We start from the raw sequence: 20,987 nt of genomic DNA, 5'->3' as shown, positions 1-20,987 counted from the left end.
AATTTTATTGATGGTTTCCTTTGCTGTGCAGAAGCTTTTTAGTTTGATGTAGTCCTACTTGTTTATTTTTGCTTTTGTTGCTTATACTTTTGCTATCGATACCAAAAAATCATCGTTAAGACTGATGTCAAGGATTTTATCCCCTATGTTTTCTTCTAGTTTGTAGTTATATACAAATTTTAGGATTTTACTTTTTCTGTGAAAAATGCCACTGTAATTTTGATAGAGACGACATTGAATGTACACATGGCTGTGGGTAGTACAAACATTAGAAAAATATATTGGATCAGAAGCCAGACCTTCAGGCAGTAGCTTTTAAAGTATGCAAATAGACCTTTCAGGGAAAGACTAGGAGATGGGCAGTTCTGTCTGCTGTCTCTGCACTGAGCCCTGGAGGCCAGAGCATCCTTGGAAGCCTGCTAAGAACTATTTGCTATAGTCTTATGGGTCTTGGTGGACAAAACCCCATTGGCCTTTAGAGCTAGGTGTTTTGGGTGCCAGTCACTCACGTGGAAATTTTAATAGCTGGAGCACTAGACGTTCAGTCCAAACCCTTTGCTTTGGGTGTTGTGAGTTCCCTTCCAATTGTATGTCACTATGCTGGGTGTGGGGTTTATGGCGAGAGTATATCTCAACCTTTACGATACGTTTTGGTGTGAGTTTTTCCATTTGCTTGATGTGTAGGAGGTAATCAGCTGTGTATCTGTTTCTATGGGAGGAGGTAAACTCAGGAGCATCCTATGTCACCATCTTAAACCAGAATTCAGTTTTCAACTCTTTTGTGTAAATACTACAGAGCACAGTTACTGGTTACATAGTGTCAATGAAAAATTAATTAGTCGATCTAAGAAAGAAATGGAAAAGATTTTCGAGTCAAATTGAGGATTATAACCCAGGAATAGCATTTCAGAAAGCTCTGAAAACTGTTCCACCCATTAGAAGTCAAGGCATAGTTATATAAGGTTTTTGAGACAGAGGGCTGTACATTAAATGATGAATTATTGACAGTTTACACAATCCAGATCTAAGCGTCATCTTGTCCCCTTACAAGATCAAGAAGGAATGTTATCCTTTAGGAGTTGTCTTGTTGATGCCAGGAGAATGTTGCTTTTTATGGTTGAGCAGGTATTTCTGCTGATGGGGGAGGTTTGGTAGATGTATAATGCAGATGCACAATGCACAGTAGAGGGGAGAGAGGAGACCAAAGGGCAGAGAACATTTTTTATGTTCACATTTTTCTTGTCATGCCACACAATGTGAATTTTATTTCACAACAGTAAATGCATTTTTAGTTTCATAAGAAACCATGCACCTCATTGTTCACTGCAGCACTATTTACAATAGCCAGGTTATGGAAGCAGCTTAAATGTCCATCGACAGATGAATGGTTAAAGAAGATGTGGCACATATATACAATGGAATATTACTCAACCATAAAAAAGAATGAAATAATGCCATTTGGCAGTGACATGGATGGACCTAGATATTGTCATACTGAGTGAAGTAAGTCAGACAAAGACAAATATCATATGATATTGCTTACATGTGGAATCTAAAAAAATGATACAAATGAACCTATTTGCAAAACAGAAATAGAGTCACAGATATAGAAAACAAACTTATGGTTACCAAAGGGGAAAGGGGGTGGGGGTGGGTAAATTGGGGGTTGGGGATTAACATATACACACTAGTATAGATAAAATAGATCATCAACAAGGACCTACCTACTGGATAGCACAGGGAACTCTACTCAAAACTCTGTAATGACCTATATGGGAATAGAATCTAAAAAAGAGTGGATATATGTATATGTATAACATTCACTTTGCTGTACAGCAGAAACTAACACAACATTGTAAATCAACTATACTCCAATAAAAATTAATTAAAAGAAAAGAAACCTTGAAACTTGTCTTCCAACTTGGCTGTACCATTTTGTATTCCCGCTATCAATGTATGAGAATTCCTGTTGCTCTGTATCCTCACCAGCTTTTGGTGTTGTAGTATGCTCTTTTGTATTGTATAGCTTTATTTTAAAAATAATGTACATATGTTAATTTTTATGATTAGGCAGTCTTGCTTAAAATTTGAAAAGAATATACATTGAAAATACTCATTCCTTCAGATTTAATTATTATACTGCATAATGTGATATAGTGCTTAGGAGTAGAGGCGATTTCAGATTTTTTTTTTTAGTCTAAAGCATCAAACTATCATTTCCTTCTCAGGAATATTAAGAGTAGTTTACATTTTAAAAAATAAACCTGAATCTTCTTTCAGTAGGAGATTCCCCTTCTTTTAAATATTTTTAAAAACTTATCTTTAAAGTTATACTTTCCCCAAAACTTGGGACAAACATAATTTTATAACTAGAAAAGTTTCCTGTACCTTTGTTAGATAATCATCTAGTAATTTTTACTAACTGGACAAACTTTGTTTAAACTAGGCCTAAACAATCATATATTTTTGGTTTTTATAAACCAAACAGCAAGATTTTGAAACATGTAATCGATTAACAGAACAGGAAATGCCACTGGATTAAAGTACAAATTGTAAGCAATAAGGTTTTAATAATTACATGATAAATTTATTGTTAAATATTTCTAGAAGATGTAAAACACATGAATAACATTTAGGGTGACATACCTTTGTTATCATTTTTCTCTAAGTCTTTTAGTGCTTGAACAAACATCTGTTGACTTTCAGTGAGAGGCCAACTGTTATACAACACCAAACACTGTATAATATACTTGTATACCTAGGAAATAAAATGCAATAAACAATTAACAATAAAAATAAACATAGGATTTTAGGCACATAATAAATGCATATTTTCTGGATCATATAATAATACTTTAATTAGATACTGTCAGATGTTCTCCAAAATTCTATAATACCACAGTGTATAAAAGTTTATCCTCACAACCCCACAAATACTTACCATCATATATTCTAGTATTTATAACTTTTGCATTCATGTTTATAAATGAAATTTACTTATTTTACTTTTGCTACTTATCAGTTTTGGAATCAGAATTACATTAATCTCTTAAAAAGGACTGGAAGGTTTGTATTTTTTTTTTCTGTTTTCTAGAACAATTTACTCCTCAAAAGTCTGTTAGATCTATCCTGTAGAGCAGTTAGGCCTATAGCTTTTTGGAAAGGTAAGACTTTGATTATCATTTCAGTTTTATTATTCTTATTTATTCTTATTATTTTATATTTTCTTTTTTTTAGTGGAGCAGGTATGCCATTCCTCCCCCAACTCCAGGAATTTTACATTTGAAACAATTTTTGTCAGTTTTAAATTGCTAGTATAGAGTTGTATATAATACTTAAAATGTTTTTAAAACCTGTTGTTTGCATTTATACCTCTATCCTAATTTTTTGTTCTGTATTTGATTTATTTATATTTTCTTTCTTTTTTTCTTACTTGATTAGTCTTACAAGAAGCATGTTTACTTTATTAATCTTAAGAAAGCATAGGTTTTATTAATTTTCCTAAATTTTATTCCCCATTTCATTAATTTCTACTCTCATTTTTATTAAAACTCTTTCTTATTTTTGAGTTATTCTTTTACTCTTTTTCTAACTTTTTGTTTTAATAGCTTAGTTCATTTGTTTAATCATTCATACTTTCTGACGAATTAATTTGAAAGTCAACATTCCACTGAATGCTACTTTAGATGTGGCTTACAAATTTTGATTTGTAGTTTTTTATTTTTATGGAGTCCTTTGTATTTAATAGTTTCTTTTTTAATGATTTTTTTAAACTAAAGAATTATTTAGTATATTTCACTGTGTTTTCACATTTATGGGATTTTAAGCAGTTAATTACTAATTACTATTGCATTATGTTCAGATAACATTTACACAGTATAGTTTGGTTTTTATTGAGGCTTCCTGTGTGCTCTATGAAAAAGTATATTCTCTTTTATTAGGTGGAGTGTTCTATATAGATATCTAAAAGATTAAGCTTCTACTTAATACTTCATATCCTAATGATCAAATATATTGTTTTTCAGCTTGATCTACTTGTTTCTGAAAGATATGTGTTAAAATATTCAACTCAATTGTTAACTTATTTTTCTCTACAGCTCTAATAGTTTTGCTTTTTATTTATTGAGTCTAGGCAGTGAGATGCCTATATGTCAGTTATGGCCATACTGCTTTATTTTTCCTTTTATTTTTGTATAATATCCCCCGTGAATCCTATGTATTGAGATATTAAAATATCATCACAGCTCTCTTTTGGTTGAAGTTTAAACTTTCTGTGCTATTTTGTTTAAAAGTGTCACCTTTAGACTACTTACAGTTGGATCTTATTTTTTATCTAATGTTAAAATTTTATCCTTCTAATTGATTAATAATCCTTTTGCATTTATTTTAATTACTGCCATATTAGGATTTATTTTTGGCATTTTGTTTTTATTTCTTTTAATTAGTTAATTTATTTTCTTGGTTTTCAATGGATAAATCATGTTTTCTTTTGCTGCCTTAAATTATATGCATTGTCCTTTATTTCTTCAATTTAAGGCACATGCAAATATGTTTTTCTTAATATATGACCTTTTTCAAAGTCTCATAACCACTAACTCATATATAATGTAAGATAATAACATCTACATTATAGGGTTAGTGTAAAAATTAAATTTATCACATATTTTAAAATCTTGGCACAGAGAAAATTTTCAATAATTCTTCAATTCTGGTTATACACTAGTGGCACTACATATAAAAAGTATTATACATGAACAAGTTTTAGGAAAATAATTGTTGCAATTTATGTTAAATTTTTATGAGCAGTACCATTAAATAATTCTTTTAAATGTAAATTACCTGCTGTGGTGTGCTAGCATTTTCTTCTGTAGTGGGTACAGAGATAGTTTCCTCATCCAAAATAGGCTGACCAGTGTCTACTATTGCACTTCCAGGTCTTTTATAGGATTTATGACCTCCTGGGGCAGATTTCTTCTTAACGTAAAATTCTTGCTCTTTCTTGAATGAAGCATGAGTTGGAAGAATTTGCTTGCTAGCTGAATATGAGAAATATTAGGATTAAGTTAAGATATGTGGAATGCATAGTTATTACTGACTGTGTTATTTAGTTATATCCTTATAGAACACTCAAAGGGACAGGTCAATTTGTTTTGTTTTAATGAGATAAAAACCAACATCACTGGCTTCTTGGAAATATTCTGGTCTTAAAGAAACTTAGTGCAATGGTATATGACTTGCATAGAGCAATGCATATTCTGAGCCACCACTGATTGATAAAAGATTATACAACAATTCAACAATTTCTCATTCATTCTGTGCCGCTCGAATGACAATAAACTAATACCACACACTTTGACTTCTTCAGCGTTTAATACTATGTGTGTGTATGTTACTGTAATTTTTAATTTTTACAGTCATTATTTCTTAATTAACAGATAATATAAATACCATTGGAAGGGATACAAATAGATATGTGCTGGATGTTAATTAATTCATCAAACATGTATTGAGGAAACATAAGTGAAGCACACAGGGAAATTCGGATTCCAACCATGACAGAATAATGGTCATTGGATTTATTTTTATACCACAAAAATGATAAATTTGGACAAAATGCATAAAACAACTGCTTTAAGCCGGAGGACAATAGACAGCCCAGGACTGTGATCCTTGAGAGAAGGGCAATATTCAAGATGATTTCTCCACTTTCCCACATTTCTGCCCGTGAAGATCTTCTCACCCATGGCACAGGGAAATAGAGTTCAAACACTGAACAGCTGTGTTGTCAGATTTAGGAAGCAAAGATTGGAATTTGAGGCTCCTGAGACAATTAGAATTTGTGAGGCAGGGTACCAGAAAGCAGGCATCTGAGCAGCAAAGGAACGCACAAATATGCATAGGGGTCTACTTGAGTCTTTAGCTGAATTTTAAACTTCGTTTGTACAAATACCTAACGATGCCTGGTAGACATTACTGGAAGATTGTGAGCTTAATGGAGATTCTGAAGGTTGCAGTGTTGAGTTGAGAGACATTGGAGTTCTGCCAAAATGAAGAAAATTTAATGAAAACACAGAGCATTCAGCTGAAACTCAAGAAAGGCTGTTCTTTAGAGCTACCCTAGCCCTGGAGTAATGGAAACTCTAGACCTGACTTAAGAAAGCTTAGAACAAAGTTTTGATAGGATTAAGCTAAACTGTCAGTAAACTGTCTGCCAGAACAAAATTCAACACTCTTTTGATGAAGACAGCATAATCTAGAGTCTTGGTAATGTAGCAAATACAATGGACAGTGCACAATGTAACCAATAGAAAAAAGTCAATAGAAATACCCTTAGAGCTGACACAGATGTTGGACTTAGCAAACAAGGACTTTAAAATAGTGATTAAAAATGTGTTTAAGGATTTAAGGGAAAAGGTTGACATAATGAAAGAACAAATGGTGAATATTAACAGAGAAATGAACTATATAAAAAATAAAAAGAAATTCTAGAGCTGACTATAACTGAAATGAGACATTCCTGGATAGACTTAAACATTGTCAAATTTAGAAGAAAAGATTAGTAAACTTGAAAATAAGCAATAGAGATGATCTAAATGGAAACAAAGAATAAAGAAAAAAAAACTGAACAGAGGCTAAGTGACCCATGGTACAATACTGTAGTGGGTGGAATAGTGACCCCCCCCCCCAAAGACATGTCCACCTAGAACCTCAGTATGTAACCTCATTTGACAAAAGGGTGTTTGCAGCTATAATTAAGGTAAGGATTCCACCATGAGATCAACCTGGATTAAAGAGGACCCTAAATCCTATGATGAGCATCCTTAAAAGAGAAAAGGAGAAGACACAGATACACAGAATGAAAGTCATGTGAAGACAGGGGCAGACATTGGCACAGATATGCTCTCACAAGTCAAGAAATGCCAGGAGCCAACAATGGTTAGAAGAGGCAAGGAAGGATTCTCTCATAGAGGCTTTGATGGAGATATGGCTCTGATAACACCTTGATTTTGGACTTCTGCCTTCCAGAACTGTGAGAGAATACATTTTTGTTGTTTCAAGCCACCCAGTGTGTGGTAAATTGCTACGGCAGCCCTAGTAAATGAATATAGCTATCAAATGATCAAATTTATGTGTATTCTTAGTCCTAAATGGAGCTCCTATAGAAATAAAATACTTAGGTATAGATTTAATAAACTATCTGTAAAATCTGTACATTGAAGGTTTAAAACATCGTTGAGAGAAATTAAAGATATACTGTGTTCATGGACCAGAAAACTCCATTTTGTTAAGATGCCAATGTTCCCCAAGTTTAACACAATCCCAGTTAAAACCTAAAGCAATAAACTGTGTGGTCTATCCATACAATGGACTAATACTCAGCAATATAAAAAGGAATGGAGTAGCAACAACATGGAAGTATCTTAAAAACATTATGCTGAGCAAAAGATACCAGTGCCAAAAGAGTATTCACAGTTTTCCAATTTCATGAAGTTCTAGAAGAGACAAAACTAGTTTATTGTTATGGAAATGTGAACAGTGGTTGCCTCTTTGGGGATTGGGAAATTGAATGGAAATAGATTGAGGGATTTTTTTCTGGGAAATAGAAATGTTCTATATCTTGTTAAGAGTATGAGGCATACTGGTACATTGCACTTATCAAACCTCATCAACTTAGATTTGCACTTCCTGCTATATGTAAATTACCCTCCAATAAAAAATTAACAATGAATGACAAAGTCCCTATCCTTGTGAATCCCTTCATTACTTCCTTCAGACATTTAGTTATTCATTCATAACCCACTTGTTATCAAAAATATTGGAAACAAATATAAAAAAGGAAAAAAAATTTCTTAATATACGATAATCTACATGTAAATTAGGAGAAAAACAACTAATTCCAATAGAAAATGAGCAAAATACTCAAATTTTTCAAACAAGGAAATATTAAAGGAGGATATATAAGATATATAAAAATATGCTTAAACCTCATTAATGATAAGTGAAATATAAATAAATCTTTTTAGCATTAAAATTGGAATGAAGAAATATGAAAAACCAAGAAATATGATACCTTACTGTCATTCAGGGGAGTATGGATAAAATAAGGTAAATGTACACAAACTCAATGGAGGGCAATTTGACAAAATCTACCTAAATCACTACTGCATGTACCCAATGACCCTATAGTTCTAAGCATTTATCTAATATATGCATATACATGTTCAGAAAATTATATACTCAGATTTTTTTTTAAATTCAGCACTGTTTATATAAACTAATGATTAGAATGATCACAAATCACTATCAGTAGGAGACTGGTTATATTAATTATATCATCAACAAATTTGAGAAATAAATGAAAATAAAATATTGAAATAAATGAAATAAAACATTTTACTATTATTTAATCCATAGTACTTCCTCAAACCCTCAATTGCTTAGATTGCAAATTTTGTGGGAAATTAGAAATTTTGTATTAATTCTACAGAATGAGTACTGGTATAAGATATTATGCCTGAAAATTATATAAGATATGTAGACATTCTTTAAAATTCCCATGAGATAGTACAAAACCTAAAGAGGCTCTTATTTAAGATTTTGTTACTAGCTCACTTCAAAGCCTTCAACATCTTTGCAATGGAATTTATTTCTTCTTTAGTACCATACAATGTTTGCTTACAGAATATATACTGTAGTCTGTCATGTCCTGTTGCACTACAAATATAATACACACACACATTTTTTTGCATGTACTTTTGGTGGGGTACCCCAGAAATACATGTAGTAAAAAATTCTTAAGTGGATGTGTTTCCAAGAAAAGCATCTGAAAACTGTTTAGAAAGAAAAAGAAATTTGTGTCTGCTTGTGTAATTCATAAACATAAATAGCATCCCTTTAAAAATAATATCCTGTCTGAAATCTAAATAAAGAAAATATCTAATTCACAATTACGACTCTATCAAAGTCTATGGAGAAATTTTTCAGTCTTTTCTGTGAAACACAACAAAAGTCAGGAATAAATGGAAAGAAATTTACTTGCATACAAATTCAATACTATGAAGTTGTCAGTTTTCCTTAAACTAATTTAATCTATATATTCAAGGCAATCAGAAGGAAATGATTTTTTTTGGTTTGAGGGGAAATTTTTAAAAATTGTATTAAAGTTCATCTAGAAATACAAATATGAAAATAGAAATATCTTGTAAAAGAATAACAATCTTGGATAGTGACTCTAATTTGGGGACAATTTCTGAATTATGTTCCCATTATCTTTCTACTCCATTTTGCTGTCACTTTCTTTGCCAGAAATAAATTCGTAACACTGTTTTAAATGTTTATGTATAATTCTCTTGTTAATGGTAACTTTTGCAGTGAAATAAGGATAAGCTATGTGATCAACTGTAAACAGTGTTTCCTCTACGAATATAAATGAAAAGATCTGGAGAGTAATGCTGGAGGTAACTATTTATTTAAAAGAAAAAAACAGGCCATAAACAGAAGAGGAGAGTTGCACATTAGTGCTTGCTAAAGTGTATCCCTGCATAAAGTAAAGTAAAGTAAAATGTATCCCTGCATTTGGACTAGCAAAACATAACAGTACTCTAATGGTCTTAACATACCTGAAGAAAAATATATATAAATATTATTTTTTATTATCTGAATAAAAATATATAAATGGTGCAGGCAGATTGAATGAAAAGCCGCAAAGTAGTAATATGAACTAGTACTGAAAATGATCTAGAAGATTTTCAGGGATGAAAGGAAAACGAGGGGGAAAAAGGAGACATGACCCAACTTCTCTGGTGATCCGGTGGGTAGGACTCTGCACTCCCAATGCAGGGGGCCTGGGTTTGATCCCTGGTCAGGGAATTAGATCCCGCATGTGGCAACTAAAATGATCCCGCATCCCGCAGCTAAAGATCCCGCACGCTGCAACTAAGACCTGGTGCAGACAAATAAATAAATATTTTTAAAAAACCAAAAACAAAAGAACTGCTGAATTTCCCATTTTGCCGAAGCTCAGACTTACTAACATAATATAGGGTATTTCCCACCTCCCTGTGTCTAAATCACCATGTTTGTGCCCCAATTGTGTCATCACAGTGTGGTGTCTTCTCAATTCTCCGCTCCTCCAAATTCTTATTCATATTGAAAAGGAATATCCTTGGGCTGCAATGACAACTCAAACACTGTTTCCAGGGTCAATAAGAGAGGAGAAAAAGAGCCCTGCCTTGTTTGCATTTATTTTAGAAAGGAAAAAAAGGAAAAGTATCAATATTAGACAGAAAATAGATAAAAAGTTCTTTTTAGTAATTTGCTTATATACTTGAGATAATCAGCATAAACACTATTGGGAAAAATGAGAGATCAGGAAGAGTACTGGCCACCAAACAGTTAGGTAAAGGTCAGCTAGAAGACATAATCAATTTTAAAACAAAACATGATGACAGAATTCAGAAAAAGCATATTTATCAAAATAAATGTAAATGGAGGGGCTTCCCTGGTGGCACAGTGGTTGAGAGTCCACCTGCCGATGCAGGGGACACGGGTTCATGCCCTGGTCAGGGAAGATCCCACATGCTGCAGAGCGGCTGGGCCCGTGAGCCATGGCCACTGAGCCTGCGTGTCTGGAGCCTGTGCTCCGCAACGGGAGAGGCCACAATAGTGAGAGGCCCACGTACCACAAAAACAAAAAACAAAAAACTGAATATATCTCAGAGTATCACTGTTGTCCATTATTTCAGAAATAATTAGTTTATTAAAGCTCCTGTGTAGCCAGACACATCAAGAAAAAAAGGGAGAAGACTCAAATCAATAGAATTAGAAATGAAAAAGGAGAAGTAACAACTGACACTGCAGAAATACAAAAGATCGTGAGAGATTACTACAAGCAACTCTATGCCAATAAAATGGACAACCTGGAAGAAATGGACAAATTCTTTGAAATGCACAACCTGCCAAGACTGAATCAGGAAGAAATAGGAAATATGAACAGACCAATCACAAGCATTGAAATTGAAACTGTGATTAAAAATCTTCCAACAAACAAAAGCCCAGAAACAGATGGCTTCGCAGGCGAATTCCATCAAACATTTGGAGAAGAGCTAACACCTATCCTTCTCAAACTCTTCCAAAATATAGCAGAGGGAGGAACACTCCCAAATTCATTCTACGAGGCCACCATCACCTTGATATCAAAACCAGACAAGGATGTCACAAAGAAAGAAAACTACAGGCCAACATCACTGATGAACATAGATGCAAAAATCCTCAACAAAATACTAGCAAACAGAATCCAACAGCACAATAAAAGGATCATACACCATGATCAAGTGGGGTTTATTCCAGGAATGCAAGGATTCTTCAGTATACTCAAATCAATCAACGTGATACACCATATTAACAAATTGAAGGAGAAAAACCATATGATCATCTCAATAGATGCAGAGAAAGCTTTTGACAAAATTCAACACCCATTTATGATAAAAGCCCTGCAGAAAGTAGGCATAGAGGGAACTTTCCTCAACATAATAAAGGCCATATATGACAAACCCACAGCCAACATCATCCTCAATGGTGAAAAACTGAAAGCATTTCCACTAAGATCAGGAAGAAGACAGGGTTGCCCACTCTCACCACTCTTATTCAACATAGTATTGGAAGTTTTAGCCACAGCTATCAGAGAAGAAAAGGAAATAAAAGGAATCCAAATTGGAAAAGAAGAAGTAAAGCTGTCACTGTTTGCAGATGACATGATACTATACATAGAGAATCCAAAAGATGCTACCAGAAAACTACTAGAGCTAATCAATGTATTTGGTAAAGTAGCAGGATACAAAATTAATACACAGAAATCTCTGGCATTCCTATACACTAATGATGAAAAATCTGAAAGTGAAATCAAGAAAACACTCCCATTTACCATTGCAACAAAAAAAATAAAATATCTAGGTATAAACCTATCTAAGGAGACAAAAGACCTGTATGCAGAAAATTATAAGACACTGATGAAAAATTAAAGATGATACAAATAGAAGGAGAGATATACCATGTTCTTGGATTGGAAGAATCAACATTGTGAAAATGACTCTACTACCCAAAGCAATCTACAGATTCAGTGCAATCCCTATCAAACTACCACTGGCATTTTTCACAGAACTAAAATTAAAAATTTCACAATTTGTATGGAAACACGAAAGACCCCGAATAGCCAAAGCAATTTTGAGAACGAAAAATGGAGCTGGAGGAATCCGGCTCCCTGACTTCAGAGTATACTACAAAGCTACAGTAATCAAGAGAGTATGGTACTGGCACAAAAACAGAAAGATAGATCAATGGAACAGGATAGAAAGCACAGAGATAAACCCATGTACATATGGTCACCTTATTTTTGATAAAGGAGGCAGGAATGTACAGTGGAGAAAGGACAGCCTCTTCAATAAGTGGTGCTGGGAAAACTGGACAGGTACATGTAAAAGTATGAGATTGGATCACTCCCTAACACCATACACAAAAATAAGCTCAAAATGGATTAAAGACCTAAATGTAAGGCCAGAAATTATCAAACTCTTAGAGGAAAATTTAGGCAGAACAGTCTATGACATAAATCACAGCAAGATCCTTTTTGACCCACCTCCTAGAGAAATGGAAATAAAAACAAAAATTTAAAAATGAGACCTAATGAAACTTCAAAGCTTTTGCACAGCAAAGGAAACCATAAATAAGACCAAAAAACAGCCCTCAGAATGGGAGAAAATATTTGCAAATGAAGCAACTGACAACGGATTAATTTCCAAAATTTACAAGCAGCTCATGCAGCTCAATAACAAAAAAACAAACAACCCAATCCAAAAATGGGCAGAAGACCTAAATAGACATTTCTCCAAAGATATACAGACTGCCAACAAACACATGAAAGAATGCTCAACATCATTAATCATTAGAGAAATGCAAATCAAAACTACAATGAGATATCATCTCACACCACTCAGAATGGCCATCATCAAGAAATCTAGAAACAATAAATGCTGGAGAGGGTGTGGAGAAAAGGGAACACTCTTGCACTGCTGGTGGGAATGTGAATTGGTACAGCCACTATGGAGAACAGTATGGAGTTTCCTTAAAAAACTACAAATAGAACTACCATATGACCCAGCAATCCCACTACTGGGCATATACCCTGAGAAAACCATAATTCAAAAAGAGTCATGTACCAAAATGTTCGTTGCAGCTCTATTTACAATAGCCCAGAGATGGAAACAACCTAAGTGCCCATCATCGGATGAATGGATAAAGAAGATGTGGCACATATATACAATAGAATATTACTCAGCCATAAAAAGAAACGAAATTGAGCTATTTGTAATGAGGTGGATAGACCTAGAGTCTGTCATACAGAGTGAAATAAGTCAGAAAGAGAAAGACAAATACCGTATGCTAACACATATATATGGAATTTAAGAAAAAAAAAGGTTCATGAAGAACCTAGGGGTAAGACAGGACTAAGGACACAGACCTACTAGAGAATGGACTTGAGGATATGGGGGGGCGGGAAGGGTGAGCTGTGACAAAGCAAGAGAGAAGCCTGGACATATATACACTACCAAACGTAAGGTAGATAGCAGCCGCATAGCACAGGGAGATCAGCTCGGTGCTTTTTGACCGCCTGGAGGGGTGGGATAGGGAGGGTGGGAGCGAGGGAGACCCAAGAGGGAAGAGATATGGGAACATATGTATATGTATAACTGATTCACTTTGTTATAAAGCAGAAACGAACACATCATTGTAAAGCAATTATACCCCAATTAAAAAAAAAAAAGCTCCTGTGACTATTACATTGCAAGTAATAACTTCAAAGTTTCTGTTAATTTTAATAAGTAGAATATTTTCTAAAAATAATGCATTGGGAATAAAAGTAAAAAAAAGTTTTAAAAGTAATAAAAATCTATTTCTTATTCAGAAGTCTAAGAAGGTTCAGGTAATTTTTAAAGTACAGTTATAACAAATCTGTTGATCTTCAGAGACTAATTTGGCACACAAAAGCAATAGTTTTAAAAAAATATTTCCCATTATGATATCAAATTTTAGCAATTAAATGTTTACTTGCTATTTTATCTTAAAACATTTAGAAAATCAGTTACATAAACATAAATATCTGTTTATGAATCTAAATAACCAATTCTAAAAGCCACACTTACACTGGGAGCTCAAGGCTTTCTCATTCCCCAAGAGGTTAATTGCTGGAATGATAACTTGGCCCTTCCCAGTGGAGCTCACGATAACTTCTTCATTTTCTAGGATCTGTAGCTTGATGAATGCATCTGGTTTGGACGTGCGTACCTGTATTGTAACAGGATGTGGTAATGCAACTTTAACTGAATACCTATAAAGAAAAACGTTCACTTTTATAAACAAGTATGCTGGTCTTTCCTTCAGATAGCTAAAAGAAACTGTATCATTTGCTGATATGATAATCTACAAGTAAAACCACTTTATAAAGTCAGTTAAAATCCTGGAAATATTAGTGCTATTATAGACTTTGGCAAAAGATCCCAGTATGCTGTGATAAAATGAAGTTAAATATAGGATGTTTATTATCATCATATCCCAAACAGAAAATGTAACTTTTTATTTAGATATAATAAGCACTCACTTATAAAACGTGATAGACTGCAAACTACTGCCACATCAAACCTTTCCATTACGCCCTCCTCTCTAGTGGGACAAAAAGCACAACTGGCAGTAGCTTTCAAAACCTCACTGTTAACAGTGTTTGTTAAATACTGTTAACAGTATTTTCTTTCACAAAAATACAGAGAAGTCAGAAGTAGTACCTGTCGCTTGTGCTCCCACCCTTTAACCAAGCTGGTTGGGAACCTCTTACAAAAAAGACTGGAAATGTGCAGTCTAATTCCTTCCCAACTCCTTCCTTAATGCAGTCTAAGAGGTTTCTTGTTTTGTTGAGGTTCTTTCCTACTTTAGGTGAATCTTTGCAAATGTTCAGGACCCTATAAACTTTCAATTTCTCTAGAAACTTGCTTTTCTATCTTCTCTCTTCCTTATCTTAAATTTCCCCACTATTTCTCCTTGATATTGGCTTTTGTACCTGTGCAGTTCTCACCCACTGAAAGACAGATCAAAACAAAAAAAACAAACAGAAAAAAAAAAAAACTTCAATCAACCCTGTTGACCAGTCTCGGCTCTATTTTATTCCCCAGCTAACAATCTAAGGAGAGCTGTCAACTTCCACTGTCCTCGGCTCATCACCTCCCACTAGCTCACAGCGCTCCACTCTGCCCCCAACCAAGGTGCTAAACTTGCTCTTGCCATGGTGTCAAGCACCTTGTCACCACCCTATAGAAACCTCAGTTCTCATCTTCCTGAACTGTTAGGAGAATCTGACAAAGTCGAATCAACCCTCATTTTCTCTTTCTTCAAAAACTTTTCTCCATGAGCATAATAACTTTTGTACCTCCTATTTCAGGGGTGCTACTTTTAGACTTCTCTCACACTGACATTCCCATACATATCAGAGAATCTTAATATTCTGTCCTGGATCTGACTCTCTTTGTACAAACTTTCCTGGGCACTTCCATGGGCAGAAACAGAATAATGAGTTCCAAATCTGTGTCTCCAGCCCGACTCCCCTATGGAGTATCCCTTGGACATTTCACTGGTCTACCATGTTTAACACCTAAAAATGACTTAGGACTTCCTTGGTGGCACAGTGGTTAAGAATCCGCCTGCCAATGCAGGGGACACGGGTTCGATTCCTGGTCCGGGAAGATCCCACATGCCACAGAGCAGCTAAGCCCGTGCACCACAACTACTGAGCCTGCACTCTAGAGCCCGTGAGCCACAACTACTGAAGCCTGCGCACTCTAGGGTCCTCTTGCTGCAACTACTGAGCTTACGTGCTGCAACTACTGAAGCCTGTGTGCCTAGAGCCTGTGCTCTGCAACAAGAGAAGCCACCTCAATGAGAAGCCCGCACACTGCAACGAAGAGTAGCCCCCGCTCACCGCAAATAGAGAAAGCCCGCACGCAGAAAGGAAGGCTCAGTGCAGCCAAAAAAAATTTTAGAAAAAGAAAAAAAGTATTGTTTTTCTGTTGCCCAACCAGCCAATGGGGTTCTCTTCCTGTAACCTCTAACTAAGTAAATGACACTTACTGTCCAACAGTTCCCCAAGTCAAACCCCAATCAACCAACGCTCTCAATTTTACTTCCTTGGTACCTTAAAATCCTTTCTCGTTCCTCTAGATTCATTGTCACTGCCTGTTATGGGTTAAATTGTGTCCCCCTCAAAAACATACTGGAGTCCTAACCCCCAGCCCCTCACAATGTCACCATTCTTAGAGATATTATCTCCCAGAGATAATCAAGTTAAAATGAGGTCCTTATGAAAAGGGGAAGTTTGGAGACAGAGAGACACAAGGAGAATGGTGCGTGAAGAGGAACAGAAAGACCAGGGTAATAAATCTACGAGTCAAAGAATGCCAATGACCAGAACCCCCTAGAAGCTAGCAGAAAGCATGGAGCATCTTCTCCCTCTCAGCCCTCAGTAGGAATCAGTCCAGCTGGTACTTTGATCTCAGACTTGTAGAGTCAGGATTTCTCTTGTGTAAGCCACCTACTTTGCCAGTTTGTGGGCCTTTGTTATGGCAGCCTAAGCAAACAAATACACTGACTTATTTCACTTGCCATGATCACACACCTGGGTTATTCTGCAACTTCTACGTGGCTGGTTTCCCTGTCTCCAGTTATGTTTCTCTTCATCCATACAACACACTGCAGTCTGCCGAGTGAGCTTTTTTTCCTTTTTGTTTCATGTTTTGTACCTTTTATGATTACATATAATTTCATAACAATAAGGTTCTAACATTTTTTCTGTTCTTAGAAATTATATTTAGAGTACTTTTTCAATTCATACGTTGCAGACATAATGTTTTAACACAGTCTATTAATGCCATTTTTCTTAAAACCCTCCAAAGCATCTCAGTGCCTCTACGGTTAAATCTGAATCTCTTCTTGCCTTGAGGCCCTTCAGGAAAGGGCCCTGCCAACCTCTGGATCTTACTTCTTGCTATAGCACCCTAGAACCCCATTTTGCAAACAAAACAAAGATCATACTGAAAAGGTCATATTCTCTCTAATTTCTGAATTTTTACATGTGCTAGTCAAGCAGTTCTCTCCTCACCTTCCTCTCAACTCATCCTGACAGATTTAGGACCAGCTGCTATGACTAATTTAGGTATTGGGTTCAATATCACTGAGTCTAATAGTGGCCCTGCTGTGTGATACAATGGTTTCCTATCATAGTAGTTAAAATACTTTATCACAATTGTTATTTTCAGTTACTGGCACATTTCCTTCCTTCTCTCCTTTTTTTTTTTTTGCTTTCTTCTAATAGGCAGTATGCAAATATATTACAAGAAGCAGATAGATTAAAAAGAGAATTCTTCAACCCTTTTATTGCCCTCAGTTTATGTGCTTTTGTTTAGTATTTTCTCTAAAATTTTACCTGTATATAAAATATATAAACAACTATAAACATAAGAAAATATACTTGGAACACCATACACAAAGATAAGCTCAAAATGGATTAAAGACCTAAATGTAAGGCCAGACACTATCACACTCTTAGAGGAAAACATAGGCAGAACACTCTATGACATAAATCACAGCAAGATCCTTTCTGACCCACCTCCTAGAGAAATGGAAATAAAAACAAAAATAAACAAATGGGACCTAATGAAACTTCAAAGCTTTTGCACAGCAAAGGAAACCATAAACAAGGCCAAAAGACAACCCTCAGAATGGGAGAAAATATTTGCAAACGAAGCAACTGACAAAGGATTAATCTCCAAAATTTACAAGCAGCTCATGCAGCTCAATATCAAAAAAAACAACCCAATCCAAAAATGGGCAGAAGACCTCAATAGACACTTCTCCAAAGAAGATATACAGATTGCCAACAAACACATGAAAGAATGCTCAACATCACTAATAACTAGAGAAATGCAAATGAAAACTACAATGAGATATCATCTCACACCGCTCAGAATGGCCATCATCAAAAAATCTAGAAACAATAAATGCTGGAGAGGGTGTGAAGAAAAGGGAACCCTCTTGTACTGTTAGTGGGAATGTAAATTGATACAGCCACTATGGAGAACAGTATGGAGTTTCCTTAAAAAACTAAAAATAGAACTACCATATGACCCAGCAATCCCACTACTGGGCATATACCCTGAGAAAACCATAATTCAAAGAGTCACGTACCAAAATGTTCATTGCAGCTCTATTTACAATAGCCATGACATGGAAGCCACCTAAGTGTCCATCAATAGATGAGTGGATAAAGAAGATGTGGCACATATATACAATGGAATATTACTCAGCCATAAAAAGAAACGAAATTGAGTTATTTGTAGTGCGGTAGATGGACCTAGAGTCTGTCATGCAGAGTGAAGTAAGTCAGAAAGAAAAAAACATATACCGTATACTAACACATATATATGGAATCTAAGAAAAAAAAAATGTCATGAAGAACCTAGGGGCAAGACGGGAATAAAGACAGACCTACTAGAGAATGGACTTGAGGACACGGGGAGGGGGAAGGGTAAGCTGTGACAAAGTGAGAGAATGGAATGGACATATATACACTACCAAACGTAAAATAGATAGCTAGTGGGAAGCAGCCGCATAGCACAGGGAGGTCGGCTCAGTGCTTTGTGACCACCTAGAGGGGTGGCATAAGGAGTGTGGGAGGGAGGGAGACGCAAGAGGGAAGAGATATGGGAACATATATATATAACTGATTCACTTGGTTATAAAGCAGAAACTAACACACCATTGTAAAGCAATTATACTCCAATAAAGATATTAAAAAGGAAAAAAAAAGAAAATATACTTGGGATATACTGTATATATTGTTCTGTAATTTAGTTTTGTTGTTGATTATCTTTCTTTGCAAAAAATGTGAGCATGTTTGTTAAAGGGAAAAAGGTTTTAAGGAACAAATAAATATTAATTATAGAGAAAAATCAGCCAGAATACAATGAATTATTATTTGTGCCTATACTGTCAGAAAGACTTGGGTTTTAACTTTTGAAAACCAATTTACCAATATGTATGGCTTCTTTAAAATATTTAATCTCCTTAAAACAATAAATCTTTAGACAATAATCAAATTTTCTTTAATATTTACAATAAAATATGCCCATCATATCTCTATTAATACTGTAGAAAAAGTAGAAAAGGAAATTTGTAACAACAGGGAATAACCAATAACCAAAAAACTTGTATATTCATATGAATAATTATTAGATAATCATGAAAAAGAGTTCACAAAATATCTTAACGGCATTGGGAAATGTTAACACTATAATGTTAAGTAAAAAGTCAGATTATAAAACTTTAATTATGTTATGATTTTAATAATGTTAAACTGTGACTAGAAAAAACATTCTAAGAAAATACAATAGAATACTAACAATGATAGTTTCTAGGTTGTTTGATTATGTGTGATTTTTATTTCCTTAATAACATATTTGCCAAACTTTCTGCATAGAAAAAATATATGAAAAGAGAAGACAAGTATTCTAACAATTCATTTAATGAACATTTAACAACATTTAATGAAGGCCAACTACGTGTCAGGCATATATCAATACGTCCTGTATTGATAAGACATGGTTCCTGCCTCTAATAAATGTTAATTCTCATGGAGATGGATGTGAAATTAACCAGATAAAATTTGATATGTCACATTCTCAGAAAGAACCAAAGACTATAGAAACACGACCAGGACTAACTAGTTATATTTGGAGGTTTGGGTATAAAAGATTTGACTCTTGAAAGTGATCCTTAAAAGTGATAAATTTTGCTAGGTGGAAAAATGGAGACAGAATATAACAAGATAAGAGGAAAGGCATGGGCAAGATAAAATCACATCACAAATATGTGAGGAGTTGGTCCATAGCTCCATCAAGAGAGTGCACAGTGTGTTGGGAGGCTGGGCAGGAGTGTTTGTGGCTTGGATTTTACTTTACAGCCAATGGAAATTTGTCTAAAATTTTAAAGACGGGAAATCACATATTTAAATGTGTTTGTTAGAAAGGTAACTACTCTGGTAGTAAAGGATGGATATGTAAATGAATAAGGTGAGAGCGACAGAGAAATAGTTAAAAATGAAGAGTGAATATAATGGAGACATGGACACAGCATTTCTATAGACAAAATATAATGAGGCCCTGAAGTAGTGGAGGACATTGAGAATAAAGAGGAGGGCATAGAGATGAGAGGTATGAGGGAATGAGAATCAAAAGGGCTGATTAATGAAAGAGAGTGGAGTCCATGATGAGGCTATTCATGGAGAATATATAAATACGTATGAAAAGAAGGATGAGTTGGCAGATAAGGAGAAACCTACACAAGAGAAGAGTTAGAGATGGAACAGAACGAGGAGAGAGTAAAAAGAGGGAAGAGTGTTAGGATGTTCAATGAAAGTCAAATACGACGAGGACTAAGAAACCATTATGTGCAACATAGGCTTGATCTTATATAACATTTATATAATCACATTACTCTCTATGTTGTTTCCAAAAGAGTATAAAAGTGAAGTTCAAAATTCACCCAGGATTTTACAGAAAATTTATTGATTTTCATAATATTAACATTTAAAATAAAATATTTAAATTTAAAGTCAATTATTTAATACAAAAATTATTAATATTTTCAAAGGAATGCATTTCCTTTCTGTCACATACCTGAATACAATTTTCTTATCATTGGGTATGTAGTAATCTCTGATTTCCTTTATGGCAAAGGTATTACATGGAGGATCTCGAGACAGACATGGGAGTGGATGATAAGAACCAATGAGGCGCATTTTCCATCGTGAGGATGTTACATACACATCACCAGTATATGCTTCAGCCACGAATGTATATCCTTTCTACAGGAAAAAAGAATTACACAGAAGT

General features: G+C 34.7%; 1 protein-coding gene across 1 annotated transcript in view; it reads right to left on the bottom strand.

The window, feature by feature from the left end:
* ADGB (androglobin) overlaps positions 1–20,987 on the bottom strand; it is a 176,251-nt gene that overhangs the window by 21,760 nt on the left and 133,504 nt on the right. Inside the window, exons 26-29 of the mRNA XM_029223879.1 lie at positions 20,772–20,959; positions 14,199–14,383; positions 4,840–5,036; positions 2,647–2,758 (exon numbers count right to left, since the gene is read on the bottom strand). Of these exons, the coding sequence (XP_029079712.1) occupies positions 2,647–2,758; positions 4,840–5,036; positions 14,199–14,383; positions 20,772–20,959 (682 nt within the window). The remainder of the gene's footprint in view (positions 1–2,646; positions 2,759–4,839; positions 5,037–14,198; positions 14,384–20,771; positions 20,960–20,987) is intronic.

This window comes from Monodon monoceros, unplaced genomic scaffold, assembly GCF_005190385.1.
Source record: "Monodon monoceros isolate NGI ecotype Baffin Bay Population unplaced genomic scaffold, NGI_Narwhal_1 Super_Scaffold_15, whole genome shotgun sequence".
Lineage (NCBI taxonomy): Eukaryota > Metazoa > Chordata > Mammalia > Artiodactyla > Monodontidae > Monodon > Monodon monoceros.
The sequence above is the reverse complement of the archived record's forward strand: the minus strand, read 5'-3'. Positions and strand labels throughout refer to the sequence as shown.